General features: G+C 52.9%; 10 protein-coding genes and 2 non-coding genes across 12 annotated transcripts; 5 read left to right on the top strand and 7 right to left on the bottom strand.

Moving 5' to 3' along the window:
- The first annotated feature begins 307 nt into the window (after nt 1-307).
- Nucleotides 308-381, top strand: J4E86_010791. The gene has a single exon. It is a non-coding gene; the product is annotated as a tRNA-Ile (tRNA).
- Nucleotides 382-893: 512 nt separating this feature from the next.
- Nucleotides 894-998, top strand: J4E86_010792. The gene has a single exon. It is a non-coding gene; the product is annotated as a tRNA-Met (tRNA).
- Nucleotides 999-1501: 503 nt separating this feature from the next.
- Nucleotides 1502-3089, bottom strand: J4E86_010793 (uncharacterized protein; the record flags this gene model as incomplete). Its single annotated transcript, XM_051451287.1, has 2 exons — nt 1502-1885; nt 1938-3089. 2 exons carry the CDS (start codon nt 3087-3089, stop codon nt 1502-1504), a joined length of 1536 nt encoding a protein of 511 aa, XP_051297574.1.
- Nucleotides 3090-3749: 660 nt separating this feature from the next.
- On the bottom strand, nt 3750-5692 carry J4E86_010794 (uncharacterized protein; the record flags this gene model as incomplete). Its single annotated transcript, XM_051451288.1, has 2 exons — nt 3750-5003; nt 5054-5692. The coding sequence occupies 2 exons, from the start codon at nt 5690-5692 to the stop codon at nt 3750-3752; spliced, it is 1893 nt and encodes a 630-aa protein (XP_051297575.1).
- A 1504-nt stretch (nt 5693-7196) lies between these two features.
- On the bottom strand, nt 7197-8343 carry J4E86_010795 (uncharacterized protein; the record flags this gene model as incomplete). The annotated part of the gene is made up of 3 exons (XM_051451289.1): nt 7197-7590; nt 7663-7699; nt 7752-8343. The coding sequence occupies 3 exons, from the start codon at nt 8341-8343 to the stop codon at nt 7197-7199; spliced, it is 1023 nt and encodes a 340-aa protein (XP_051297576.1).
- An 889-nt stretch (nt 8344-9232) lies between these two features.
- On the bottom strand, nt 9233-12307 carry J4E86_010796 (uncharacterized protein; the record flags this gene model as incomplete). Its single annotated transcript, XM_051451290.1, has 2 exons — nt 9233-9555; nt 9631-12307. The coding sequence occupies 2 exons, from the start codon at nt 12305-12307 to the stop codon at nt 9233-9235; spliced, it is 3000 nt and encodes a 999-aa protein (XP_051297577.1).
- A 999-nt stretch (nt 12308-13306) lies between these two features.
- On the top strand, nt 13307-13871 carry RPL26B (60S ribosomal protein L26B; the record flags this gene model as incomplete). The annotated part of the gene is made up of 4 exons (XM_051451291.1): nt 13307-13402; nt 13453-13515; nt 13567-13660; nt 13714-13871. 4 exons carry the CDS (start codon nt 13307-13309, stop codon nt 13869-13871), a joined length of 411 nt encoding a protein of 136 aa, XP_051297578.1.
- Nucleotides 13872-18442: 4571 nt separating this feature from the next.
- J4E86_010798 (uncharacterized protein) lies at nt 18443-20920 on the top strand (the record flags this gene model as incomplete). Its single annotated transcript, XM_051451292.1, has 1 exon — nt 18443-20920. One exon carries the CDS (start codon nt 18443-18445, stop codon nt 20918-20920), a length of 2478 nt encoding a protein of 825 aa, XP_051297579.1.
- A 1298-nt stretch (nt 20921-22218) lies between these two features.
- On the bottom strand, nt 22219-22848 carry J4E86_010799 (uncharacterized protein; the record flags this gene model as incomplete). Its single annotated transcript, XM_051451293.1, has 1 exon — nt 22219-22848. One exon carries the CDS (start codon nt 22846-22848, stop codon nt 22219-22221), a length of 630 nt encoding a protein of 209 aa, XP_051297580.1.
- A 1265-nt stretch (nt 22849-24113) lies between these two features.
- Nucleotides 24114-25828, bottom strand: J4E86_010800 (uncharacterized protein; the record flags this gene model as incomplete). The annotated part of the gene is made up of 2 exons (XM_051451294.1): nt 24114-24789; nt 24837-25828. 2 exons carry the CDS (start codon nt 25826-25828, stop codon nt 24114-24116), a joined length of 1668 nt encoding a protein of 555 aa, XP_051297581.1.
- Nucleotides 25829-26035: 207 nt separating this feature from the next.
- On the top strand, nt 26036-26692 carry J4E86_010801 (uncharacterized protein; the record flags this gene model as incomplete). Its single annotated transcript, XM_051451295.1, has 1 exon — nt 26036-26692. One exon carries the CDS (start codon nt 26036-26038, stop codon nt 26690-26692), a length of 657 nt encoding a protein of 218 aa, XP_051297582.1.
- A 153-nt stretch (nt 26693-26845) lies between these two features.
- On the bottom strand, nt 26846-27704 carry J4E86_010802 (uncharacterized protein; the record flags this gene model as incomplete). The annotated part of the gene is made up of 2 exons (XM_051451296.1): nt 26846-27319; nt 27366-27704. 2 exons carry the CDS (start codon nt 27702-27704, stop codon nt 26846-26848), a joined length of 813 nt encoding a protein of 270 aa, XP_051297583.1.
- Nucleotides 27705-27830: the final 126 nt, after the last annotated feature.

Here is a 27830-nt window from a genome sequence, read left to right on the forward strand (position 1 = left end):
TTCCTTCAACTACGTCAAGAATGAATACATCGTATCCACCTCAGCAACGACCAGTCAACGTGAGCCCTGGGGTTATGTCAGATTTACCGGGGCTGCTTCTCCAACCTTGTATTTTCTGTGGTTGCCCCACCATGACAGTCATCCGAAATCTCCGAAGTGGAATTTTTACCCCACCAAACTTCGTCTGCACAATGCTAACATCAACAGCATGGCTTGTGATACTCGGACAACATAGAGGAGTGTTGTTGATGTTCTCCCTTCATATTCCGTCAAGATTGGCAAACCTCCATCGAAACAACCAAACATCGGTCGCTTAGCTCAGTTGGTTAGAGCGTGGTGCTAATAACGCCAAGGTCGCGAGTTCGACCCTCGTAGTGACCATTCTTTTTGCGTGCGTAGGCTCTTGTCGTCCAGGAAGGCTTGCCCGCGAAGTTAGACCTTTTTGGCGGAGCAAATTGGTCCAAAATGCATATTTTTGGACTTGAAAGCAGCACCCCTTTAGGTCTGCATGCATTCTCCAGTCGATACACAATGGAAAGTAAACTTAAGAAGACTGTTTCGTTATTACAGTTTTGTTTGGTTTCATTGGTAAGAGGCTCCGGACTTGGGTCCACATCTGCAGCGTACCTCGGAAGTCAGCGCACATCGCGGTAATTACCCACATTTCAAACAGCGATGTGTCACTCGACCAGCACATCGATTCGACACGGCCTATCAAATTCGCAGTTGATATTTCGACTATTTTCCGCTCCACACGCACTCCACCGCTCAAAATGTCGACATTATATATATTTTGCTGGAAGATTTTCTCATCAATCAAGCAGCATCTCTCCGGTGCAGCGGTTTCGCAGCAGGTGGCATCCTATGTCACCATTTCAAGCCTCCCCGCAAAAGCCTTCTTGGTGTAGTTGGTTATCACGTGGGTCTCATATCTTCATATATGACTGTTCGACAGAGCAGATATCCCGAGGTCAGCAGTTCGATCCTGCTAGAGGGCATTCTTTTTGCCAGTCGCGGCGTCAGCAAGGTATACAGCCCTGCTGGTGTCGACGAGGTTGAGCTTCTAGGTTTTTTTTTTTTTACATTTGACCATGTCAATTGCGTGACATGGATATTGCAGGAGATGTTGCATTTTTTTTACCTCCCTAACTGCTTCGCACACTCTCCTTCTTGACGAACAGGCTAAGGTGTTACTTATACGTAACTTGTAGAGACTTTGAAATAGTAGTGATTTGCTAGCTGCAACAAAGTACAATTTTAACGGACTACCGGACTCAGCATCTTACTTTGCCCACACTATGCGACATGGTAGCAAGGTAAATGGGTTACTTAGTTTCATGAGCGCAGCAGTAGCATACGTCAACAGGGCGGCAAGCACGCCAACAGTTACACGCAGAAGACATAGGTTATGCAAGTCCTTATTCACATTTCCTCATCAACTAAGCGCGCGAACACTAGGCATCTCTCGCGATGATCGTACGTCACTCATCCACTCAGATGCCTAGAAGACCAGTTGACCATTGACTACCTTCTTGATCGTATCCTCGACAACATCCACCGCGTTATACTTCTCGTATTCCTTCTTGATGGTATCGAGCCTCTGCCTATTTCTCGTCAGCTCCGTGTCCGTCACCCAGTCCCACAACACTGATAGGCAAGAGACAACGTACTTGTATGTGGCGTTCCCCATAATCTTGTCGAAGGTCTCCGTCAGCAGTCCCGGCGTTACTTGCGGTAAAGCATGGTAGATACCAAAGCCTCTGTAGTTGATCAGAGTACCTGTATGCAGTTTATCTTGTCCGTTACCCGAGACGATCATCGGTACACCTGCGCGAAGCGATTGTTGGATGGTGCCGTATCCGCCGTTCGTGACCAAAACGTCAACCTGCTTCAGTGTCAGCAAACACATACGCACCTGCAACACTGGGTATACGCACATCCGGCAGCGCCAAATCCAAAGGAATAAACTTCGCTACCCTCGCATTCGCCGGTATGGCGAAATCCAACATCTCCACATCCGACGTAACCAATGTAGCCACAACAAAAGCATCCTCTCTCCCACCAAAAGCCTCCAACGCCGGTTTGATAAGCGCGCCAGTATCATATACCACACTGCTAGAAGACACAGCCACAATCTTCTTCCCCGCAGCCTTCGCTTCAAGCACATCGCCCCACCACTCAGGCAGACTATGTTCCGCAATACCCACCGCAAGAGGCGCGCCCATAAACCGAAGATGCGGACGCCAGTCACTACGTTCCCATTCGAAAGCCGGGATCCCGTATTGCAGATACACATCTGAAGCCCGCATCATCATATCGTACAGACTCGGCGTCGTTGTCGTAGCGCCCAGTTCCAGTAGCAGAGCATCGACAGCCGCGTTAACGGGGGTGTCAATCGGATGTTCCCTGCGATGCGCTTGCTGGGCTTCAAAATGCACCTTCTGGCTCTCAGGACTGGTGTCTGGGTATTTTCCTGAGCGGAAAGGGAAGGTATCGTTGCTGGCTGCTGCATACGGAGCCAGTCCTATAGCGATGGAAGCATCAGGCCGGATACCAGGCGCGCCATGTATAACGGGTGCAAGGCCGCCGTACGTGCAGTCGAACAGGAATATCATCTTCTCCTCCTCTCCATACTGGTCGCGAAATTCCCGGAACGTACGTTGCAGCGTGCGGTACTGCGCCGGTATAGTCTTAATAAAGATATTCTTAAAAGCAAAAACCTCCTGATCATCACCCTGCAGACTGATGAACTGGCCTAGGTCTTCTCCGGACATGATTTGCGGGCCTTGGCCTTCGATGCCGATGTATGTTGCCCCGATTGATTCGATGTAGTCTGCGAATTCGGGGCCGGAGATGAAATGTACGTGGTAGCCGCGGGAGATGAGACCTTGGGTTATTGTGGTGATTTTTTCCATGTGGCTGAAGGCGGGGGTTGCGGCCATGATGATGGGGGGTTTGGTGGGTAAGGGTTGCTGGCTGAGGATTTGTGTTGCATGGTTGAAGAGGGAGGTGAGGTTGCCGAGCTGGAAGTAGAGGACTGCGAAGAGTAGGGGCACCAGGCCTGCGACGTAGAGGGATCTCTGCGCCATGGCGATTATATTGGGAGCTCGATCTCAACTTCTTCGAGCACAGAGAAGTCGGTATAACGATTGTGGTATTTCTCCATGCTTTTGTATGTCTCCATCACCCCTCTCCTGCAACTTACGCCCAGCAGGTAGCACGCCGCGCTGGCATTTAGGCCTCCCACAACATACTTGGCTTACTCCCGTTTCTCATTCTGCGGAGCCAGATTCAAGCCATTCGCAGCAACTACTGCATCTTAGATCAAGCCTCTTCCCTTGTGCGAGCGTAGACTTGTTGTTATGTCATTGAGAGCCAATGAGTAAACACGGAAAGAGATGATCATCGGTGGGCCGTATCAGTACTCGTGGTAGTGCTTACATCGCTTGTTGCACGGCGCGTATACTCGTTTTCCTATCTGGGTGTAAGGCTAGGATGAGTCGCGATAGCCGCTCAAAATAGTTCGTGTGTATTCAGCATGGTGCTTAAAGTATCTGAGTGGCTTGCAACCCTCCAACGCGTCTTTCAACTGAGCGGCACGACCATGTATGATGACGTCATCGTTTCCCTACACATGGAAGCCATCATCGCCTATGAACCTCAGTGTTATGCCAAATGTGTATTTGCATGTTTGATTCTGAGTAATTTCGAACTTGTTTGAATTTGAAACGCTATGCAATAACACCCATCTACAAACTCGCCCTCTCACCCCCAAGCTTCTTTCCTGTAACCCCCGAGAACCACGCATCCAACGCTTCACACGTGCCCTTGCCTTCCGCCAGCTTAACAACGACACCAACATAGCCGTCCGGCCGTACAACGACAACACCACCTGTCCTCTCATCAAGACCCATCTTAGCATGCGCCGCAGCCTTTGCATCAGGAACCCTCTGGTCCCAGACATCGTCGGCGTAAACGTGATCGGCGTAGCGGTTGAAAGGCTGAGGTAGTTGTTCATCGATGTGAATACTTGAGCGCGGTGCTGAGAAAACGAGGGCCAGGGAAAGGAAATCGGTGTGGGGGTTGTGGCGTTCGTGGTACCGGTCTGTCTCCTTTATATCGCGGTGGAGGAAGGTGCTGAAGAACGATGTAGGAGATGACATCTGCGTCGCCAGATCTCTAAGTGCTGTTGCGCTCTTATCCAAGCTACCGCCAAAGATGAACATGCGGTAGGAGCCGTTCATGGGGATTTCTTGTTCGAGATGTACGACGTTGGCATCTACGACTCGTGTGACGGTTGCGGGGGTCATGATTCTGCCTGTCCGTTGGCTTGTGCCGTTCTGGTAGGAGAGGATGAGGGGGTGCTGGGCGGAGTGTTCCGGACCCCAGTTTATCATGTTGGGTTTGTAGGCTACGCCGTAGCCGCTGGTGAACTCGCAGCTTGCTTTGAATGTCTTGATGAATTCGTTATCTTCCGGGGCTTCCTTTGCGGATGCGCCGGCGACTTCACCGGCTGAAGGTATCCGTGCGGAGAATAGCTTTGCGTAGCGGGCGTCGAAGTCGAGGAGCGTTTCGGCGATGAGTTTACGTTCGGATTCGTATGTCGAGAGGAGGGAGCGGGGTGCCCAGCCACTCTCCACATGGTGGATCTTCCATGCAATGTTCACTGCGTCCAAGAACGCTGTGTTCATTCCCTGGCCAGCTTTGGGGCTATGTGTGTGGCATGCATCACCACCCATGAAGACGCGCTCGTCGAGTGTGTAGCGTTCCGCGATACCTTGGCCGATAGGGTAGACTGAGTACCATTCTACGCGGTCCCAAGAGATGGTGTACGGTTCGAAGATCTTTTTGGCACGCGCCTGAACATCCTCCGCAGTGGCGGATTTCCGCGGGTCCCAGTCTTTGTCCGTAGAAGATGCGACTTGGATGTACAAGCGGACCATATTGTTCTCGCGTGGGATGATCATAATGGAGCCGTTGTCGGAGTGGATTGTGCATTTCATCTATGTCACTGTTAGTACCCACAGGAGCAAAGAACATAGGAGATACATACCTTGATGTCGGGGAAGTTCGTCCTGACAACTCCATCCATGACACCCCAAACATGCGCAATAGGGTCCTTGTAGATCATCTTGACACCCAACTGATCCCGTACAAAACTCCTCGCTCCCTCTCCACTGAACAAATACTTTGCGCGTACAGTCTCCTCGTGGGTGCCATCGACATGCGCCAGATTGACCTCAACAGGATAAGTCTGATCCTTGCCATCGTTCTTGAAGCCTTTGATTGTCCAGGGTCTTTGGATCTGACCACCATTCTTCTCAATATCCCCAATAAACGTCCTCTCGATCATTCCCTGGTGGAGAAGCGTGGTAAACGGATACCGCGCATCGATGAACTTTGGACAACTAGCCCAAGTACCTGTCCTGTGAATACCTTTTTGTGCTGGATCCCAAAAAGCCACCTCATAGACCTTTGCGGGTTCATATTCCATAATCTTGCGCTTAAGACCCATGTTGCGTAGGAGATCGAGGGATCGCGGCTGGATTCCGTCTGCGCGTCCAGTGGCGGTCGGCTCGGGTCGATTGTCGATGTGCTTGATCTTGTAACCCCATCTTGCGAGACATGTTGACAGGCAGAGACCAACAGGTCCCGCGCCCACGATAACGATATCGTAGTTTTCCACCGCCATTGCTATTCTTTCAACCCAGATCCAAGGAAGAGTCTCTCAAGGAAATGAAGACGTAACGGGAACGGTCCGGGAATACGGATGATGCCCCACACTCAATGATCAAAGTAAGTAATCTCTTCGCTCCCAGCTACACCGAATTGCTCAATGCAGGCGACAGGGCGTAAAGAAAGAGGCGTAAAGTATGTAAAAAAGGGTATAAAGTATATTAACTCGAACAGTAACCGACGATCCCAGTGACCGGCACCTGCTCTTTAAGAATCAGTAAACGACGCCATCAAACCACGGACCAAGGCTAGCCTCGGCCGCGTCTTCGTCATGGCAAGACAACTCGGGAGTGCGTAGTGCGCGCCGGCACACGACTTCGGATGCGCGTGAGAGGGACCAGGGCCTGGGGACCTGGGTACGTGGGTCGCCGCGTGCGCCGAATGGGCATGCCGTCATGTTGCGGGGAGTCTGACTAGGCGTTGGCGGAACTGATGCGCGGCATTTTGAGCGCCAAGATACATCTTGCACTTTACCTTTCGGAGGGCTAGTGTGGTTGGATGAAGGCTAGGTGACGCGCAGCCGCGATCTGGGCGAGGCAGGCAAGCATGGCATGGAGTATCGTGAAGTGGAGTGTTTCGGCCGCTTACATTTACCGCTTCTTCTTCCCTTGATGTTTGGTGTGTGAGTAGGATTCTTTTTTTGCTTTTGGACTTCGTACGAGGGTACGTGTACTGCCAATGAGGGTGAAGGTAATAGGGCCGAAGCTTGTCGTTGAGATGATGATAAGGCTGCACGTGTAAGTAAGACTACGCTTGCGAGTACCGAGTATGCTTCCCGTGGAGTTTCCATCGAGGATGTTGCCGCAGGATGTCATAGCTCCAGTAGGAGCTTTGCTGCTAGTGAATGAACACGATTTCAATTTCGCCGTGACGGTCTCGAAATGCTCCGTCTTGATTCTGAAATGTACCGTGCAGATGTTGAAACTGACCGTGGTGACATGTATCATGATTTACGAAACGTTCTGGGCGTAAGGAAAGCTCATATCATGTAGATCATCATAATCTTTGCGACCCAAGGTATCGTACAACAGCTTGTTCCGATATCAGCATTCATGCTGGACCTCATTGACATCCATCTCACGTTCAATCAGACGCACCCATTTTGTACCACAATAATGTGAGTCCGTAGAGCAACTTGCCCCGGTGAATGTACTTCTGTATTCGTACAATCATGTATAATATATACCAGAACCCAGACGCCAGCGCCGTTCACACAAAGCCGACTAAGCTTTGCGAATAATGTTCGGGACATGCCGCATTAACGCTGAAGCCCAGACACGGCCAAACATGCTGATGATGCAAAAAAGACTGCATCAAGTCAATCTGTTGCCTCCACATACTTCCATCGAAGCCAGGTCCCGGTAATGCCCCGCAAGCTTTTGCAGCATTGTGTGGCAACCGGCGAGGTTTTCCTGCTTCATCTTCCCCTGTGGTGTTCGATCCAAAGTGGATGGATATCCTCAAGATACTGTCATGTTGCCGAGTGCGACTGCCATTCTCTCCTCTTCCTTTCGGGCTCTCGCTGCCTCGGTTTCCTTCCTCATGGTCTCCAAATTCCACTCATCGCCGCCCTCATCATCACTATCCGCATCGCTGTCTTGTGCCCAGTCACCCTTCTCGAACATAGCCCTACCAGTGGCATCCTTCATCTTCTTAGCCTCCTCCTCAGCCTGCTTCTTATCGATACGCTCCTTCTTCCACTTGGCGAATGTTTCGGGCGTGACAGGTGTGAGCTTGCCGGTGAGCTTGTGTCGTTCAGATTCAAGGAAGTCTTCGAGGGTGAGGGTGTTGAGTGGTGAGTTGGCCATCAGGGCCTTTTCGGCGGCGCGTTGCTCCCTAGTCTTGATGACGAATCTGAAGAACATGTTAGTTTCGATTCCCAGATGTGTTCATTCTGTATGGCGATAATGAATTGAGAATACGTACCCAGGTGGTAGAGAGTGCTTGTACATGCATTTGTCGCCTTAGATACAGGTCAGCGCGCGCCTCATATGCATTTCGTTGTCGAGACTCACCTCCATTCGGACATGTCCAGAACCAACCGTACTTCTGGTCCTCGATAGCCTGAACAAAGTACTTGCACACTTTGTCTGTTGTGGTCTTTGGGTTGCCGTGCTTGCTGAGAACGACCTGTCGCAGCTTTTCCTCGTCCCAATCGTCCATGTTATCCTTCTTCCGTCGCTCCTCTTCCTCTTCCTTTTCTTGGTCTCTGTTATCGGTGTATAAACTCCTCTTCTCTGTTTTGCGCTCGATGGCCAGGTCATGGCTGAACTTGCACTTCTTGCCCTTTTCGCAGTTTCCCTTCTTGTAGAACTGGCATAGTACGGTCTTGGGGTCGGTGCCAAAAGGTACTTTCTGGACCTGCACTGGTTTGAAGAGCTCGGCGGTCTCTTTGCGGGCTTGTTCTGCGGCCGCCTTGTCTTTCTCGCGCTGGGCTTTCTCAGCGGCCTTGCGCTTTTCGTCGGGTGTGCCACCTGATGCGGTGGTGGCTTTGAGTTGCGCAATCTGCTTCTGGGCGGCTCCTCCCTTCTTATTCTTCATACCAAAGGTCTTGTCCACGGCGACCTTCTTCACCTTGGGCTGCTCGCCCTTGCCTTTGGGTGGCATCTTGGCTTATTGTGTACGGACGTTGAAGTGACAGTGGGGTGGTTGGTTTGGGATATTCCAAGGATCCGGGCGCCTTGGAGAGTCGAAAATTTGGTGTCTGGCGGGGGATATGGGACCTGGGTCGTGTGTGTCAAAGTGAGAATGACGCTGTGTGGGGTGGAATTTCGAGTGGCGGAGCATCTGGCGCTAGAGCCAGCCCTACCTTCGCCGACATTCCCGAAGCTTCAAGGTGGCCTTCACATGAACCCCAATAGTCAATCGCTGCGCATCCAATACTGTCGCGACATTCCCGTCTCTCGGATAGTTCTGTCGCATCTAGCTTCCGTAAGCTCTTGCCATTCTTGTCTCCGCCATTGGATTTACTAACAACTCCGCAGCGCCCTTGACGCCTTACACCTGTCACCCAGCTACACTCGACGCGCAGTCGCACCCAAGATGATTACCGACAGCCAACTTTACTCGCTCGCCATCTTCCTCGGAAGCGCTGCCATGCTGCTCATCGTCCTATACCATTTCCTCGAGGTCAATTCCGACGATCACAAAGTTGAGGAGAAGCCCAAGGCTGCAGCGGGCAAGGTCAAGGCATGAGTTGCGCGGTGCATACGTGGGAGAGGGTCACAACAAGGAGAGAGGCTCGAGGGAGGACAAAGGATACCACTTGCAGCTCGGAGACTTCTATCGAATGGGGCATGGAGTTCTGGCGTATCAATATAGCGGTTTTGTCGCTGATGGATTTAACATGGTCGAATTGGCTATGGCTTACACGTATGGAGACATACTTCGGTTTCCTTCTACTGCGCACCCATAAAGACTCCCAATGCGCCTTGTCCTCGCTATGGGTATACGCGTACTTATACAAAATTATCAAATCTGAAGTTATTCGCAGTCCTCAATGCTCAGCATCTACCAGCTCCTCCTCTTCCTCGTCGCCTTCGATGAAACCCCTTCGACGCTTCTCGTTGGCAAGCGTTACGCCTCCACGATCCATGCCGGGTCCACCAATGCGCTTCTTGAGCGACACAAGTCTTTCATGCGCATCGCGGGCTTCTTCTTCCGCTGAACGCTTGGGTGGACGTCCGCGACCGCGACCTTGGCCAACAGGTGCCTGTGGTGACATGCTCAGTGCTTCTATTCGCTCGGGCTCGACTGTGATACGTGGTGTGACTTGACGTCCCTGCGCATCGCTGAGATATGCCTCAGAATCATGCGAGTCTATGAATGAGAGCGTTAGATCATTTCTCTCCAATTGTTCAACGACGATTTAAGCCCATCAATTATCTTCCTTACCAGAGAGACCCCCAGTCGGCCCATCACCAAGCTGCCATGACAGAGGACTGATATGGGCTCCGTGTATGTGGTTGCGCCAGTTGCTCTCTAGATCGAAGGAATAAGGCTGATGACGCTCGATGCTCATGTTAGTCATAGGGTCGTAGTTGGTGACTTCTTTGCCGCAATCATCCCACAAGCATTCCAGAGTCTCCTTACGATGCACCTTGTATATATGCTTTTGAAGCGTCTCTAGATTGTGTAGATCCGCCTGACAGTTCTGCCACTTGCACTTATACGATCGGTACTGCGGGATATGGTTTGCAACACTCGGCGACCGGGAACTGATACGGATGGGCTCGTTGCGCAATGAGCTTGGTTGCGGCGGCTGGTGCTTGAGGGGACCTGTGTGACCGTTCAGAGCTGGACGAGACTGCGCAGCCGGAGATCCATGGATTGCCTTCCTCCACCCAATTGGGCGGCCCTTCTTCTTCGGCAGTGGCTTGCCATCAGGCCCATACTCCGTAGCGGAGCGGAATGCTTGATACCCAACACCAGCCGCACCGGAAGTAGGGCGTGGGGCACTTTGGCTCATAGAAACGGGGTTGCTCGGACGTTTGGGTGTCGCTGGACCTGGACCCGCACCGTTGGGGAGGGAGCGTCGAGGAGGGCGACCGCGGCGCTTCTGCTTAAACGGATTGATGGCTTCGGGTAGAGCTTGGACCTTCTGAGCCCCACCTTCACCAATCGCACTGGGCGGAGCGCGGACACGACGCGCTTCATCGTCGTCGGACTCGTCTTCCTCATCGTCTGCATCCTCAGTCAAGGCTTGAACGCCGTCTTTGAAATACCCTGGCGGGGGTCTTCCTGGATCAATCAAGTCCCACCTGATTGTACTAAGATCCGATTCCCAAGTTATCTGCGGTAATGTGGTCCTCAGTCCATCTAGATGTTGGTTCAGATTGCGCTCAGACGGATGGCGCCCACAAGCGAGGAGTACATCCCTTGCAATCGTGGCAGGGTTGTATGTGTTTCGACGGAGAGCATTCTTCTTCTCAAGTGGTTCAACATAAACCTGGTACCTGAGTTCATTAGGCGGCGGATGAACTGGCGGCGGCGCAGATGCTTGTGGCTGATATGAGGGAGTGTTTGCTATGGGGAAGTTCGGGGTGGAAGGCTCTTCATCGACGGCCATAGCATCTTGATGCGAATATGATGCGTAAGGGTCTGCATTCATTCTCTTGCGCGGCGGGCCCATGTCTTCCTCTTCGGAAAGTTGAGACAAATCGATGAGATCGCTCAGATTGCGTTTGCGAGCAGCCTCTTCCTTGTTTGCTGGCTTTCTCAGCTCGGGCTTGATTGGCACCATCTCGGCGACGGGTGCAGGCGCGGATGCAGGTGCAGGCGACGCGCTCCCTGGGAATGACGGGTAAGAGCTTCCGTTCGCTGGTGAGGCAGTTGCTGGTGTATATTGAGGGGTTGGCGCAACGGGGGTCGCGACTTCCTTTCTCATGACGGCAGGCGGCACTGGCGGTTTTTGAACTGGAACTGGCGCCGCCTGCACTGCCTTGCGAGATGCAGAATTCACATCTGGTACTGCTGTGAGTAGGCTCTTGGCAAACACTGCGCGATCTAGCTTCAGACCCATTTGCTCTAGTTGTTCGCACAACTCGATGTAGGAAGGGTTGCTGTTGAGTAGGCCCAATATCTGGCTGGGTTCAACTTTGCGAACGTCATTTTGGGCGTTGAGATATGCTGCTGCTGCGCTCGCCAGATGTGCCTTCTTCTCGGGTGGCCAGTGAGTGTTACCCGTGGGTCGAGTGGGGGTCGGTTGTACTTGTCTGACGGGGAAAGCTTGAGGTACGGCAGGCGTCGCTGGCTTCGCTGCTGGTTTGGGCGTCGCCTTCTTCTTCGAGTTCGCCGCTTGGGGCGTGACGGTTTGAGCAGCCTGTGCGGGTTGCGGGATGGCAGACTGAGGAGCGGGTTTGTTCTGCGCAGTCGGAGACTTGGGCGCTTTCGCTCTGCGTTCTTCTTCCCAGATTCGAGCTAGGAGTGCCGGGTCTTTGCTGTTTAGCTCTCTCATCTTAGCCATCATCGCTCGGATCTCGCTTTCTAGTGCTTCAGCAGGGCCGTCGGCACTAGATGCTGCAGAAGCTGCTTCCGTCGCATTCGCTTGCTGTTTTTGCGCCTTCTTCGCTCTTGGCTTGGGTTGTGACGCGCGCAACCTGGCCTCCTCCTCCTCTTGTTGTTTGCGTTCCTCTTCCCTCTTTTGCTCCTCTAATTTGCGCGTCTCCTCGGCGATCCTCTCTTCTTCTGCGCGCGCTGCATCTAGAATCGCCTGTTGCGCAGCCTGCTTTCGCTGATATTCTGGCCATGGATCGTAAACTGCCATAGGGTCTACAGTGGTGGTGCCTTGCGCACTGTATGTGTCCGCCATACTGGTGGCCGGTGCCGGTGGTGGCGGCACGATCGCAGAAGGCATTTGCGCGTTGCCGTAGTTGTAGGCCGTTGACGATGTGGCGTTCTGAGAGTTACGCGAGGCTTCAGCAGCAACGCTAGGGAGCTGTCGAGCATTGTAATCGCCATACTGCTGGTTCGCCGTAGTGGTCATACTTGCGCTGCGTGAGTTGCTAACAGGCGCATTGTGGTACTGAGGCTGGGCTGGACTGGCAGAGCGCTGTTGCTGCTGGGTGTACATCGCTTGGGTTCTCTGAGTCTGGGAAGGGTACCCTGCCGTCACGGCCGGTGATGGCAAGCCCCGACTCGCTGGCTGCGCGCGGTTGTTGTTGACGCTCCTTGGACGCGCTTGCGCTTGTCCGTAGCCTGCGTGGGGTTGTTGCGCCTGTACTTGGGGCGAATGCGAATTGCCGGCGGCGTAGCGACTGGAGTGCGAAGAGGCGGCCGTATTAGTTGCGGTGAAGCCCGCTTGGGTATTTGTCGGCGCGGAATTATTCGTATACGATGTCGAGCTGCTCATATTCCGCAAAACCTCGGCGGCGCCTCTGGTTGTCTCTCGTGTCCCGCCATAGTTGTTGCTACTCCATGAGTTATCTTGCGCCGTTCCATATCCACTGTTTTGGTCCGCGTACGATTGCGGCTGGTAGGAGACGTAGTCTTGCGCTTGGGTCGTCGGCGGCTGCTGATACTGGCGGGACGGTTGCGCGACGCTGTTTGCAGCGGGTGCAGTCTGGTATGCCGAATACTGTTGCGCCGAACTTTGTTGATACGGGTAGCTATAAGGGTTGTAGTTGTTTGACGACATAGCAGCGTATTCCTAAAGGTCTGCAAGCCCTTGCGAAGCCACTATATAGGGAAGATTCGGTCGCTGCATGGGAACCATGGTTCGCGTGAAGGGGCTCGGGTAGGCGTGAGCGGGGGTTCGGGTGGGTGTAGATGCAATACTAATACCGCACTCGGGAATCGTCCGTATCGAGGCTGCACCTTGGCGCAAGGTATGCGCTGGTCGAGAGAGTAGACTGACTGTGACGCGTGTTGAAAGTGCGCGACGGCTCGGCGATGCGCTCTATGATGCAGACGCGACTTGCAGCGCCGGACTGTTCGGCGCGGAGAAACCCACCCACCGACCGCGCTAGCGAAGCGAAGCCGCCCTAGCAGAAGCACATCTCACAACACCAATTTTGTGATCGCGACACGAACTTTGTCTACTAACCCGACAACCGCCAATCCCACAGCAAAAATGACCAAGGTTAACGCAATGGTCGCGAGCTCTCGACGCAAGTCCCGAAAGGCGCACTTCAGTGCGCCGAGTAGTGTGCGTCGGGTCATCATGAGCGTATGAAGAGACTTGGAACATTGCATGGGACATGTTCTAACAACCTTCAGGCGCCTTTGAGTAAGGAGCTCCGCGAGAAGCACGGAGTGCGCAGCATTCCCGTCCGCAAGGATGTAAGTATCCAGATCTTCACCCCAGTTTCGTCGTATGCTGACTTTTCCCAGGACGAGGTCATGGTCGTCCGCGGCTCCAACAAGGGACGTGAGGGCAAGATCTCCTCCGTCTACCGCCTCAAGTACTGCCTCCACGTCAACGGCAGTGCGTAGCCCTCTATTCCCACTCGCCAGCAGATATACTAATTCACAACACAGTTGTTCGCGAGAAGAGCAACGGCCAGTCCGTCCCCATCCCCATCGCTGCCTCCAAGGTCGTCGTCACCAAGCTCAAGCTCGACAAGGACCGTGAGCAAATCCTGGAGCGCAAGTCCGCCGGTCGCGAGGAGAAGAAGAAGCAGAGGGAGCAGCAATAAGCGTATCGTCCCTTTCTATTGACGATACACTACGGCTATGAGGGACATCGACACGAGCATCCCCGTCCCTAGAGGATGAAATGCATATCATGGGTTCACGGTTTGGGCATGCGACACGCGCATGGAAAAGCAGGGCGTTATACCGGCTTCTAGCTCGAACAATGGACTTGCCATCATGCGGCCCCGTCGAAGTTTTCTGTTCGAAATGATACCACGATGGAATGGAGTTTGGCAACGAATGAGATTTGTTACTCCAGCCGTCGCAGTGACACTCTACGTGAAGTTTGACACGAACGCTAGTATATCTACTCCCCAACCGAACCTGATGGTTGACGTGAGTTATACGACTAGCGGAGAAGAACGCCAGACGACAGCAGTCGTTGCTCGCATGCAGACCACCTTTGAAATTTTTCCATGACGGAGATGGTTTGACGCTGAGACACATTCCTTCAATTATACACAGAGTCTGTGTATGTCAGTATGACTACAGTGTCAACTGATAAACTTTGCATGAAGCCACAGCCATGTTTGACCAGTGCAGCGTACCGCTCAATCGCACGCATTCAGGGCTGTCATGATCTCTTGTGTAGCCACAACTACGGGCTTAGCATATTAGAGATCCCGATTCCTGGTTCTCGGATCTCATCAATTCTCCCATCATACCTACCAATTGGTTTTGTAGTGACCCTGTAGAAGCAACTTCTACGCTTCAAAAGCCGTTACGTAGCAATACGATTTATCACCCTTGACTCCGAAGTAACCCACACCTCTATCGCATTTTCTTTGCAGAGCTCAACCTATCTTATCTCCACCGCGGCATCTCCACTGGTTCCTTCATGCATCGACCTACACGCTTAGCGTTCCGGAAAACAAATGGTGGCGTTCGTCACATTTTGCTCGTACATGTAAACTGCTGTTTCGGCTACTGCACATCGCCACAACTGTGGTGTACCTACTGCACATGGACGCAAAAGCTGCCCAACGCCAACAATAACTAATCGATAAGATACTATGGGACACTTTGTTTGGGTTTGCGAACTACTGTAAGAGGCGCTGGTGAATCGGATGTTGCCTTGAAGGTGCCAGATCTCGTGCTAATGGGGGCTGAGGGCTAGATGCAGGTAGTGGATCTATCATTCGGGTAGGCGACGGGTGAGTTATAGAAGGTAGAGCTTGTTTTAGGCGAGAGATGGGTTTGTTATTCTTTGTCAGTGAGTGCGGTTCTCATGGTGTGGTTGGTTGGTGATTTTTCTCGTGAACTGCGCATGTAGGCAATTGAGCAAAATGACAACCCTTGGAACGCAAGACAGAATTCTACACAGGCATATCAATTGGCATATGTGTTATATCTGTTTATAGCATCCCATGTTTGGATACGAATACTGCATACACGATACGACTGACCTCGGGACGTTCGTATCGATAGTGATGTTCCCTGAGCTGGAGATCTTGATGCTTTATCTCGTGTTCTATATCTGGACACGAACACTATTGGAAGTATTTTGTTCTTGTATGCAACGCACACCGAACATGTTCTACCTCGCTATTCAAGACCCTTCCAAGGCCTGATTTTTGCATCATCCTTGCTATCAGTAAAGATAAATGTAGATTAGGCGTCATGTGACATCAGCCTTCGCTGCGGTACGGTACGCGAATCTCACGCCTCACGAATCTGACATAACGTCGATCTTATATCTCACTCACATGAATAGCAAAGATGTTTCAGGCGCAAGTACATGTACAGTGTAAGCGCGGCGTCTCCAAATAGCACGGCGTTAGATGCGTGTAAGTGCCGTGGGCGTAAAGTGGTAATACGGCACTTTGATCGCATGCATGATTGATCGGTTCCGCATAGACAGCGATTGTGATTACCGATATATGACGAGACCACATCGCCATCGAGATATGGTGACTGCCTGGCATACATACGATAGTGTAATAACAACCGTTGCGAGACTGCGGGATGTGGCGGCGATGCCGGTTTTCCGCGACAGTTCATCTGGAAAAAGCAACCGTTACTTAGCAATGAAACGTATCCGAGTATAGATCGAACGCTGCGGTCCGCTCCTTTGCTTCTTTCCTCCTCGGGTAACAACGTCTCGATGCTTTTTTGTATGGCCCGACATGGTGGTTGTGACAGCTGCAAGTGCCGTTCACATGCCGTTCAGTCCAATCTCCAATGCATGGGCATCTGCGCACGCATGACACTGGATAGAGGGCTTCAATGCTCAGCCACGTGCTTCCCCAGACCCAAGGACGCATGAAGAAACATGCTGGCTTAGTTGCGTGGCAAAGACTTAATTAGCAGGCATACCACTGCGAAACAGAGAGTCGCGAGTTGCCAGCGGAGGCATTGTTTCGCATAGCGAACATGTGGGTAAGGACCAGCCGTCTTCTTCAAACGCTCCGAGCCGTAAAGTCTCTCCAAGCCCAAAACCTTGGGATGGGCTCACCACCAAAAAGTCTGGACAACTTGTCTCGAGGCTTAGCAACGTGGCAAAGCAAGATTGAAGATCCGAGAAGATCCGTCTCGAATTGCGTGACAGTTGAGGACTGGGATCGCCTGGTGTGTCGGTAGCTGCCAGAGAGTTGTTTTGCCGATAGTTCATGAGTCTGTTGAAGGAACGTCGTTTCCAGCTCGCATGACATTGATGACGGCCGACTGCATCCTATGCGTGCCTAGTACGTAGCCGGATATTGCTGTCCCAATCTAGTGCAGTTGGCGGGGTAGGCATCCGAATGGTTAATGAGGATGTGCACTGTGCCACCAATGTGGTCACGGTTAAGGTTGGGTGCATGCAGGGCGTTTTTAGCAACGTGGAAAAGGCTCCGTGGTCGCTAGTGATCTCACAGACAACTATAGATCGTGATGTCGAGGCCATCGTGATGCGCTTACGTCGTGAGGCGCGTGGTTAGCAGCTGGTGTGTTGTGGGCTGAGTCAGGGCATGCACGCCATGAGAAGGGCCGTGTTTCTGTTTCAGGTGCCCGCTAGAGCGTCTCTCGTGTCCCTCCCGTCACGAAGCCGCCCACTTGAGCGCGCGCCTCCCATTCTTTTTATTGCCATCATGCCATCACAGTCAGTAATCTCGAATCGTCGTCACTTGGATGTGATGCAAATGTGACGACGATGGGCGATACCAGCAAACAGCGTGTTGTCGTGCCTAAACCCCACAGCAGGCTAGGAGAGTGCACAAAGTGCACAGTCTGCCCAGCGCCGCCAAACTGTTCGCCATAGCTTCCGGGGACGTCGCCCGAATGCGCACTATCGATAGGTACTACTTTACGTGCATGCATATACGGCTGCACACGTTTTTAGGCATACGAGAGTGCGAGCACTGAGGTCGAGTCCTCGGAACCTTCTTTTAAGTCTTTCTACTCCGGAGCATATCATCCGATCATGGAATGGCGTGCGACAGGCGAGCAGAAAGAGGCAAGGAGAGGAGCGGTCTGTCTTGATTCGTGAAGTGGTCGAAGGAGCGGAAATGATCAGAACCCTTGCAGTGTCGAGCCTGGGAGTTTCATGCGCAAAGAGCGTGGGATGCACAACGAGCGACAAGATCGGCACCGCAGCAGCGAAAGTCGGGGCGAAGTGATGCCATCATGTATTCGACTGCAATAATGCAGCGTTCGATGGCGCCGGGTACTGTTCGCCGTTGACCCCGCAGCTCTCAATATCCTCACGGTGCAGATTCTGCTGGTGCTGCGGTTGCACAGAAACCCAGGGACATGTTCCGACACTGGGGCTGTTTCCTCGCTGCAAGCATGTCTCTTGGCTAAAATAAACGCTAAATACTCTTGGTTAAGGCCAGGGGCACTGGCGAATAACGACGACAGCGGCGGGACGTCATTGGTTTGTCTCACCATTTGCCCCTGACACTCTTCGTGTGCATGGTCACACCCTCGCTCGTGCCGTCGCCGCTTAGGCCATTTGGGAGATGCCCAAGCCCACCCGATGGCTGCCCTTGCACGACCGTGAGCGCGAACGGACCCTCTCAGCGGCCGGTTGGACGTCTCCCTCTCGCTCAGGCTCACCTGTCTCTCCCCAGCTTCAGCCTCCGTGTGCCTGAACAGCCTCACCTAGACGGCTTTCCATCTCGACTCCCGCACACCGCTGAGCTGTGCTGCCTCTCATTTCGCCCTACCCTTCGTATACCTCTTCGCCTCTTTGAGAGAGGGTTGCCCCGTCGCTCCCTTTGCACTAGTCGGATCAATCCATCGTCGTCCTTCGCCAGATCGAACATACTGTCGCGCTCGGTCTCGACATCTGTCTTGGATTCGAGTACGTTCGACACGACCATTACTTGCTGGACCATACTGACGCTTTGTCGCACTATAGACGATTACGATTGTCTTTGCGAGCCAATTGTATCCTTCAGTCGTCGCATTCGCCTTCCCAACGCGCGGTCGACCAACCTCCATCTTCGGACAACTAATAATCCTTGGACCTTACACCTAGTCATGCGAAGTCGAGTGGAATTATAATCAGTCTATTGCTTTACGTCTCAAGTCGAGGATAAACTCACATCACGTTCGCTATTCTTACCGGATCTAACACACGATCCACATCACCATGGCTCTCCCAAAGCCCGTATACCCGCTGAGTGAGCACTGCTCAATCATCTACGAGAACACGCTTTACGTATATTCGCCATCTGGATTTCAATCGCTAAAGCTTGAAGAGGGGGCAGAATGGAAGGCGCTGCCTATGGACATATCGCTTACCGGAGCGCAATGCGTGAAGGCAGTGCCCAAGGGGGATGCCGCAGCTGCTAAGCTGTTCATTGTTGGAGGACGCGTCAACGAGACCGCTTCGACGTGGAACTATCCCGGGTTGATGCACTACACATTCTCCAAGAAGAAGTGGGACTGGCAACGGTCTGAGAGCTGGAACACACAAAATCGCGTCAACCATGACGCGGTCTACCTTCAAGACTCACAGAAGATTCTCGTCTACGCAGGGTCGCAGACAGAGGGGGACAACGGCCCATCGTCGGAATCCTTCCTAATGTCCACTGTCGAGCCCTACTCGGTATCGAGTATGCCGCCGTCCGGCGCGCCACTCTCCGTAAAGCCCATGCTGATGAACTCGGACGCCAACTCTGCGATATTAGTCGGTGGTGGCGCTACCAACACTGCGGTATGGAAGTTCAGCGAAGCATCAGGATGGAAAGATCTCGGCGTCAGCCTTGAACAACCGATCGTTAACGCCGATGCTGTCAAATGCTCAATAGTTTCCAACAAAGACGGAAGGATCGCTCTGCAGAAGTTCGACATGAGTGTAACACCAAACGCCGTGGAACGAATCCTCCTCGTGAACAAGGACGGCTCGCCCGCAGCCCCGGGAACTCTTGCCGGTGGGGACAAGGTGAAGCGAGTAGTCATCGATGACTGGTCAAAGTACAACGACACACTTGCACCTACAGTTACACGGAACGGTTACTCGTTAGCACAAGGCGAGGATGGCACCACCGTTGCAAGTGGTGGCAACCCCGATGAGCCCATTGCTGTCTTCGACGCGAAGGAGAACGCATGGATGAACGCGACAGCGCTGTTCTCTGGACAAGAGATCCTTGTGAACTCGATATCATCTTCAAGCGCATCATCGACACCGACCGCGACTGCGTCCGTATCAGCGACGCCCAGCGCCAGCACCACAGAAGCAGTCGGCCCACCACCGGCTCCCCCTAGCAATAAGGGAAAGATGTTGACTGTACTTGGCGCTACCCTGGGTACGATTTTTGGCATCGCTGCTATCCTTATTCTCATTCTGTTCTGTCTCAAGTACAGGAAGAACAAGAGCAAGCAGAACCCAGGCTACATCGAGAAGAACGACCGCATGAGCTTTGCGGACCGCGGCGCTGCTTTCATGAAGGAGGCAGGTGGAGCTGTCGTAACTTACCAGCCAAAACACAATAACGACTCTGTCACATCGCTTGCCATCATCCAAGGACGTGGTAGCAACAACGGCCACAAGAAGAATGTTGCGAGCGACGCCAGCACAGCAGGACTTGTGAAGAAGAGCAGTCCGCTTGGCTACTCTGAAGGTTACAACGAGCCCTACGAGCTTGCCAAGTTTGACCTCAAGCCAGAGCCTGTCGAGCCCATGGTTCGTCAGAACTCCAGTCGGAACAAGCCTGCACCAAGAGCACGTAGCTCAGGTTGGAGTCGGTACTTCGCCAACAACGAAGCTACAAACCTTGCAAGCGCACCACCTGCTGATCGTTCTACCTTCGCGTCAGACCGAACAAGTACCGCCAGCCAGTCACAATACACCAACTCGCGCATGTACAGCTCGCGTCCATCACAACATATCGCTCCATTAGAGATCCCTAAGTTCAACGACGGGCAGCGTCTAAGCCGAGTCGCCAGTGGAAGTCCAACGCTTGGAACCCCCAACAGTGTCATTCCACATGGTGTTCAGCCCATGCAAGCAGAGCTCGCTCGCGCCAACTCAAATGCCAGCACAGTATCTGCTCTCAGCCACGACGGTGATCACTACCTACGCCACCCCGTAGAAAGCTGGACTCCAGTAGGCGACGATCGACGGACGAGCAGTCAGTACACTGGTAGCATGGTCATCGACTCTAACAAGTACGATGGCGCTAGCTCGTATTACCCTGACGGCACCGATTCATTCTACCCCAAGAGCAACTTCTCTTCCTTCTACCCAGGCCAAGGCGACAACCCATCCACGGTTCCCGACATGCGCGATAGCACGTTCACCATGTTCCCATCAGGCAACGCACCACCCGCACCCACAGAGGAGATGCCCAAGAGCAAGTTCAGCTCGATGTACCCCGTGCCACCACGTCTCGGTCTCCCACAAGATCGCGAGAGCACAGCAACGGTGTTCCCAGGTGGTCCCGGTGGTGCACAAGGAGGCAAGGCTGAGGCGGCGCTACCAAGCCCTAAGTTCAACTCCTTCTACCCACCACCCAAAGTCGGACACGAGAGCTCAGCAACCCTCTTCCCCGGCCCAGGTCCCAACCAAGGCAACGGAAAGGAGCAATCAGACATGTCATGGCTGAACCTCGGGCAAAGCAGATAAAGTCCTCGAGTTTGAACTTAGCCTTGTCACGCCTATAATGAGCCCATGCTCCCACCCGTCTCTACCTCGACCATACACATCACCTCCATCCTCTCTCTCGAAAAGCAGCATCACTTAGCGAACGCATCATCACCACCCTGTACAGCAGATCTTTCTTTCTCGAGCATAGCATTCATCAGCGCCGGGCGTCTCTTTCCAAATCCCCCTTGTTCACCAACGCTAGCCGCACAAAAGCCGATGTCAGCTTTTGGCATTCAGTCGCTACAGATACCCGACGCCAACCTCCTCACAGCGCGTCAACCCGTCATACCTCCCACAACCGCCTACCTACCTACCTCCACTCTCTCCTCTCGAAACAGAAGAGTCTCAGTTGTAAATAGAACGCCACCTCTTACCCCACACCCCAACCCACCACTTTCTTTTCTCATACACTCTTTTCTTTTCCCACCAAACCTCGTTTCCCTCATATCTCTTTTTTTCCCCTCACACAACATACTTTTCGACTTGGTCTGTGTCCAAATGTTATCTTTGGAAATGCCCACAGTATCTTGTTGATGATCGTCGTTATTGTTGTTGTTGATGTTGTTCGTTGTTGTTGTCTCAGATCTACGGGTCTGGATATGTTTTTGCTTGTTTTGAAATGGCGTCGTCGTGCAAGATGGTTGGAAAGATTTCCTCGCTGTCTTGGATTCCTCTTGTTGTGTGTAGCTCGCTTGTCGAGTGGGGGAAGTAGGGACGGAGGGAAGAAGGATGTTGGACTGGCTTGACCCCTGGATGTGCTGGGTTGCTGGTGCGAGGGAAACGTCTATTGTTGACGTGGTGGCTGAAATGGTGGATTGGATCGGACGTTAATACTTTAATGAAAGAAGCGAGTGTCGTACCAAATCATTTTCGTCTGCTTGTGATGTTTGCATTTGTGAAGGAAATGTGTTGATACATGAACTATGTCCTAGTCAGCTGTCTGGTTCCAATGGTCAAGCGTACAGTCAGCTTGCGTGGTAAGCCCATCCAACATCGTTTACCCTGGATCTTCACATGGACATGTACACTAGACGCAAACTGGCTGGCATGCCCTAATCATTACATCTCGACCAAGCATCAAAAACCGGTATTTGTAGAGAAGAGCGTGTGAGATCGCATCGTTCAGATATCTCTCGGGTCTCTCGGGCGAGATCTGAACGATGCAATCTCACACGCTCTTCTCTACGAATACCTTGCCAAGTCCATAGTCTAAAAGTCTATCGCTCCACAAACCACCAACCTTCCAAACTCATATAACGCCACCAATACACAACCCTCTAATTAACAACCCTCTTCATCTGCGCCGCCTGCCTCGGCTCAATAAACAGCGCCTCTGCCTCCGTCAACACAACACCCTCCTTCTCCTCACTCCCCAGCGTCATCAACCGTCCCTTAACCCACGCCTTCCTGCCCTCAACCTTTGTCGTCTCCGCCCGTAGAACCACAATCTGCCCCGCCATACACGGCGCCTTGTAATCGATCTTCAAACTCGCCGTCACACCCACTTTATTCGGCAGCGCGGGGAAACAGCATCGTGCTAGTCCTTCGTCGAGGAGTGTGGCTAGCAGGCCACCGTGGACGATACCGGGGTGGCCGCACAGCGCTTCTCCCAAGTATTGCAATGATACGAATTCAGAGCCGTCGGCTGTGCTGAATTGGATTGGGGGAACGGCGATTTTGTCGGGGCCGAGGAGTGTGCCTCCCGTCAGGTTCTGCGCTCTCAGTCCCTCTGGTATCTTGAGATGCGGCCTTGACGCAATGTATTTGGGGTCTTCCAATAACGATTTCGTGAGGGGATGGTCGAATATGCTTCGTTCTATCTCGGCAATGGCTTCTGTGCTGGGCGTGAAGAGTTCGAGTGTTTCGGCATCGGTGGGCGGGTTCGCGAGGTCTTGGAGGGAAGCCATGGCGGGGAAACCGGCGATTACGAAGCCGCTGGTGAGAGTGAGGAGGGTGAGAGCGAGGGCGATGGGAATGCGGATATAGAGTGGTCGTTTGGGGGGCTGGGATGAGGAATTGGGTGGTGGCGGTGGTGGTGGTGATGTGTGTTGTGAGGTTTGCGATTGTTCTGCTGCTATGGAAATGTTAGTTTACTAAATTCTTCTTTCTCGAGTCTTCCATAACTATAGGACATGGAAGTCAATCCAGACAGGAATTGGAATGAAAACTTACAAACACTACTCGTCCACCTAACAATCCGTATCCTATCTGCTAACCCACCCCCAGCAGGCCCTCTCTGCCCTTTTATACAACCCGGGCGGACTTCGCGCAGCGGGGCCAATGCTCTGTATGCCCCGAAACCTAACACTCTGCTACGACCCACATGCCCAGATAAGGCAGACCTTGCGGATATCATACTTACGTAGTAGTCAGACGCCTAGACTTTGAAGCAGAGACTTTTTTTCTTTCGGCTAGGCTAGAGGGTAAGTCGGCGGTGAGCACGGTTTGGTAGTACAGTCGGAGGTTCCGCGTATGCGCGCGCGTTCGGTCCCTGAGCTCGGACGCTGCGGAATAGGAAGTGCCGAGGTTCAGAGGGTGGGATGTTGTTGGCTGCAAGGGCGAGGGAAATTTGGGATAATGGTCGCCAAGGTGGTGTACTATTCATGGGTTTTGTCATGGAGTGTGTTTGCATCTCTTGGTGCGTACTTCGGCCGATGATAATGAATTAGCTTATGGCGTAGGTGCCCCTTTATGTCGAACGGGTTGTCGTCGATGCCCGCCCATGTATGCTGTCGACTCAAAACTCCTCCCAATGTACATCAGGAACTGTACATCACGATGAAAATAGCTCGAGACGATGTATCATGTGTGACTTGAGATTTGATTATCTCAGTTCTGTCCTTGGAAACTAGTTCCACTTGCTTTACACGTGGTATTTCCACTCCACCAATCCATCAAGTCATCATACTATACATACAGAGTAGAGAAGTGCGTCATGTAGAACGCCATACTCATCTACGGCGTCCGTCTATCCACTTCCATGACCCAGGTGACGAAACATAAAACCTCGGTATAGAGGCCAAGGACTACAAAAACAGAGCAACAACTGTCTTTTTGGACGCCAAAGATGCAGCAAGAACATAACCACCAACATTAAGATGCGGTGAGAAGGTAGTGTAATCGTACAGGGTGGGACGCAGATGGAATAAAAAAGAGATTAGTAGCGAATCGCTCAGTAGTAATCCCTGGCACTCTTCTGCAGCTCGATCAATCTCCATCCTCGTGTCTCGGGGTTGTTGACGTCTTCTGGTATCCTGGTGACACCAATGGCGTATGTGACTTGCTGGACCTTGTCGTCCATGCCGGAGGCCAGTTCTCCGGACTTGGCGTTGCGGTAGACGTGCACTTCTTGTGTTCTGCAGGTAAGGATGAAGACGGGGATCTCTCCTGGCTCCAGCAGTTTCGCGTTCAGGACGTCGACGCCACGAATGTCGACAATCTTTCCGTCAGACTTGAGGCCAGCGGCCTGGTATTGTTGCATCAGCGCTGCGTATACTGAGTATTGCGCTGCTGATAGCCACTCCTTCAAGACGGCAATGTCGCCCTTGACGTATGCGTCCAGGACTTCTGGGAGTATGTATTCGCGCATCTCGGTCAGGAAGGGCTCCATTTGGAAGTTGGGGTCCATTTCTCTGAATCGCTTGATGACCATGGCCGTCTCGTTTTCGGCGAAGAAGCCGGTGATGCGGTCGGAGATACTGCGAGCGGTCTCGATGATGGCGTTGTCGGACTCCCTGTAGACGGTCTTCATGTTGAAGAAGCCTTGGGCAAGCTTGGAGTTGTCCTTCCATTCTCTCCAGACTTCCTTGTACTTGGCGTCTTTGTGAAGGGTAACGTTTGTGCCAGCACTGCTACTTGTTAGTCAAAGGTCCTCATATTCTCAGAGATGCCTTACTTTGGGTCCTCCTCCATTGGGCCCAGGGGTTTACCGCCAGTCCGCTGGAGTTCGTTGAGTTCGCGCAGCTCTCGCCTCTTCCTGCGCTCTTCCTTCTCGACCCAACCGCCGTATCTTGACGAGCTGCCATCGTCGATTGTTTCCTTCACAGCTTGGAAGGCCTTGGTCTGTCGGACTGGCCGAGTTGCGTATTCAAGTCCGGTACCAGTGACCCTCGCAGCAGCACGAACGCCCTTGACGGGCATAGTGTCCCATGTCCACGCCGCACCGTGACCAACAGCTGATGCCGTCGCCTTCAATGCCTCTGTGGTCTTTGTCTTGGCAGCTTCAGAGATCTGGCCAGCCTTCTGGACGTTTGGGTTCTGCTGGAAGTCGTGCAGCGCACCACCCAACTGCTTTGTACCCTCGTTCCAGTCTTTCGAGGCCTGGAACTCTTGCTTCAAGGTCTCGGTGAAGACCTGCCATGGTGTCTTGTCGCCGTGGGGTGGAGGTGGGGGCGCATCCTTCTTCTCTTTCTTCTGGCCCTCTTCGCCCTCCTTCTGTTCACCAGCTTCTTCCTCTCCGTCCTTCTTCTCCTTCTTCTCCTTGGCTTCCTCGCCCTCTTTCTTTGCCTGGTCGCCTGCAGCCTGCTCTGAGGTGCTACCCTGGGAGGCTGTTGATTTGGTGGGGTCAGGCTCTTGGTCCTTTACGTCTTTTTGCTTTTGCGCTTGCTCGTACAGGGCGGGCCGAGAAGAGAAGTGGCGGGCGTATGCGGATGACGTGCGGAAGAGGACATCTTGGGGCAAGAATTCGCTGCGGAGGAAGCGTTGGGAGGAGGGTGTGGATGTGGAAGGTAGTGACGTGCGTGTGGAGGAGACTTGCGATGTTCTTGGTAGTGTTGATATCCGTCTATACGATGCAGCTCTTCCGTATGCGCTTGCAGGCGTAGCAGCGGCGGGTTGTATGCTCCATCGCGCAGTGGCGGCAAATGTGCTTGCTGTCTGGGGTCTCATGCTCTGGACTTGCACGCAATTGGATCTGGGTATCAAATTGAGGTAGGACCGGCCCAAGCAGTGAGCGTTGGAAGGTGGGCGCGGCGAAGGTGGGTGAGAAGCATCGCCATCTTTTTCCGAATGCCAAGCCAGACTCGCAACCTTCTGCGACTTTCTAGCAAATCGCTGCATCCCCGAACCTCAATCGGGGCATCTACCGCCTTCAACATGGCCAGCAACACAACTCTACAGACGTTTCGATCCCTCACATGCTCAATTCGCTCATCATGTCGACACACGCAACCCCTGCGACCGTTTTCGCACAGCACACGAGTCCTCGCTGCAACTCCTCCCTCCTTCCGCAAGAGGCCTGAGAAGAGTCTCGACCAGCTGCTCAGCAATGTAGATGAGAACTTCAGTGGCGCAGCCCCCAATCCATACAATTTTATACCCGGCCAAAACCCAAACGACGCTTCTTTCAAGAACCTCGCGCCGCGCGAATGGGACGAAGACGACAAACACAAACTCCACGTTTACGCCACCAAGCACAACACACACTTGTGTCTGACACAGCCAAACCGAAACCCACTGATCTCGGTATCTTGCGGAAACATCGGCTTCAGGAAAGCGGGGCGCGGAACATACGATGCAGCCTATCAATTGGCCGCCTTCCTCATGAACCGCATCCAGGACAAGGGCTTGCTGCCGCAGATTCAGAAGTTGGAGTTGATATACAGAGGGTTTGGCGCAGGCAGGGAGGCAGTCACAAAGGCGATATTGGGTGCTGAGGGAAAGAGGATACGGCCGCTGATTGTGAAGCTGGCAGATTCGACGAGGTTGAAGTTTGGTGGTACAAGGAGCAAGAAGCCGAGGAGACTGGGTTAGAGACTGCTTGTCGAGCACGTGGGGATGGAAATCAGACGAAGTGTACGATGATAGTGGGGTTCACCAGGCGTCATGGGTAGAGGCAATGAGCACTTGGGCATGCATCACAAGAGCAGTGTATAGTGGCCAGGGCATATCAGACCAATTCAAGAGTCATGTCAGATTTTTCGGCAGTGGTGCCCTTTCAGCGGGTGGAATAGTCCGACCACTAGAATCCGTTTCCGCGATGTTGACAAGCCTGGGTGCAAGATTTCCAGCCTCATACCTAATAGGCCCTCTTGCGCTTCCTTGATCACCACGACTACTTCCAGCAGAATAGCCCGCGTTTTCCCAGCCCCTTGCTTCCTCAGTTGTCCGATGGCGTTCTCGTTCTCGATCATGACGTAGCATCGACGCTCCTTCGTCTTCGAACTCTTCGTCAAGCAACTCTCCATCAGCAGTATCATAATCCGGTGGCGCTATCCATTCCCGTGGTACAACGCATGGTAGAGCGACGCCGATGCTAGCGGCACGGTTTAGATAGCTTGGAGCTGGGCGACCCGTGAGCCTCTCGCAGAGGTAGGACGTGAAGTGGTTGCAGTTCTTCGTGAGGAGGTTGTACGATGTTCCTTGGAACTCGTGTGAGGCCTGTAACATGTTAGCTAGTTTCCCGAATACAAACGTCCTGGCATACCTCTTGTATGATAGCCTCTAGTTCTTCCTCAGGTCGGAAAGAGAAGCCATGTAGAATCGCCTGCTTGAACGTGCCGCCCGGGGGTTCTTGCCCAGGCTTCGTCCAGTACACGCCTGTCAGGTCCCGCCGGTCATGTCCGCCATATGCATATTCCCTGTCGCCAATAACAACACCTGTGTGAAGGAGCGAGCTGCCGATTGCCCACAGTACGGTTGCGACCTTGCCGGGCGGTAACAGGTCATAGACGTGTATAGAGACCTCGGTTCTCTGCAGCGACAGCGTGGTCCTATGTTGGCTGGAACTTTTGCGCGACGGTTTTGGACGGGTAGAGGATGACATTGTCTATGGTTGGAGTGATGTATGTACAATCGAGTGTGGTATGTATTGGGGTAGGTCTCTACGTCGGTACCGAATAAGAAGGGTGGGGTATCATAGACGCTGTGAAGGGACGATGTGTGGTACGTA

Source organism: Alternaria arbusti, assembly GCF_024043155.1.
Source record: "Alternaria arbusti strain BMP 1465 chromosome Unknown scaffold_25, whole genome shotgun sequence".
Lineage (NCBI taxonomy): Eukaryota > Fungi > Ascomycota > Dothideomycetes > Pleosporales > Pleosporaceae > Alternaria > Alternaria arbusti.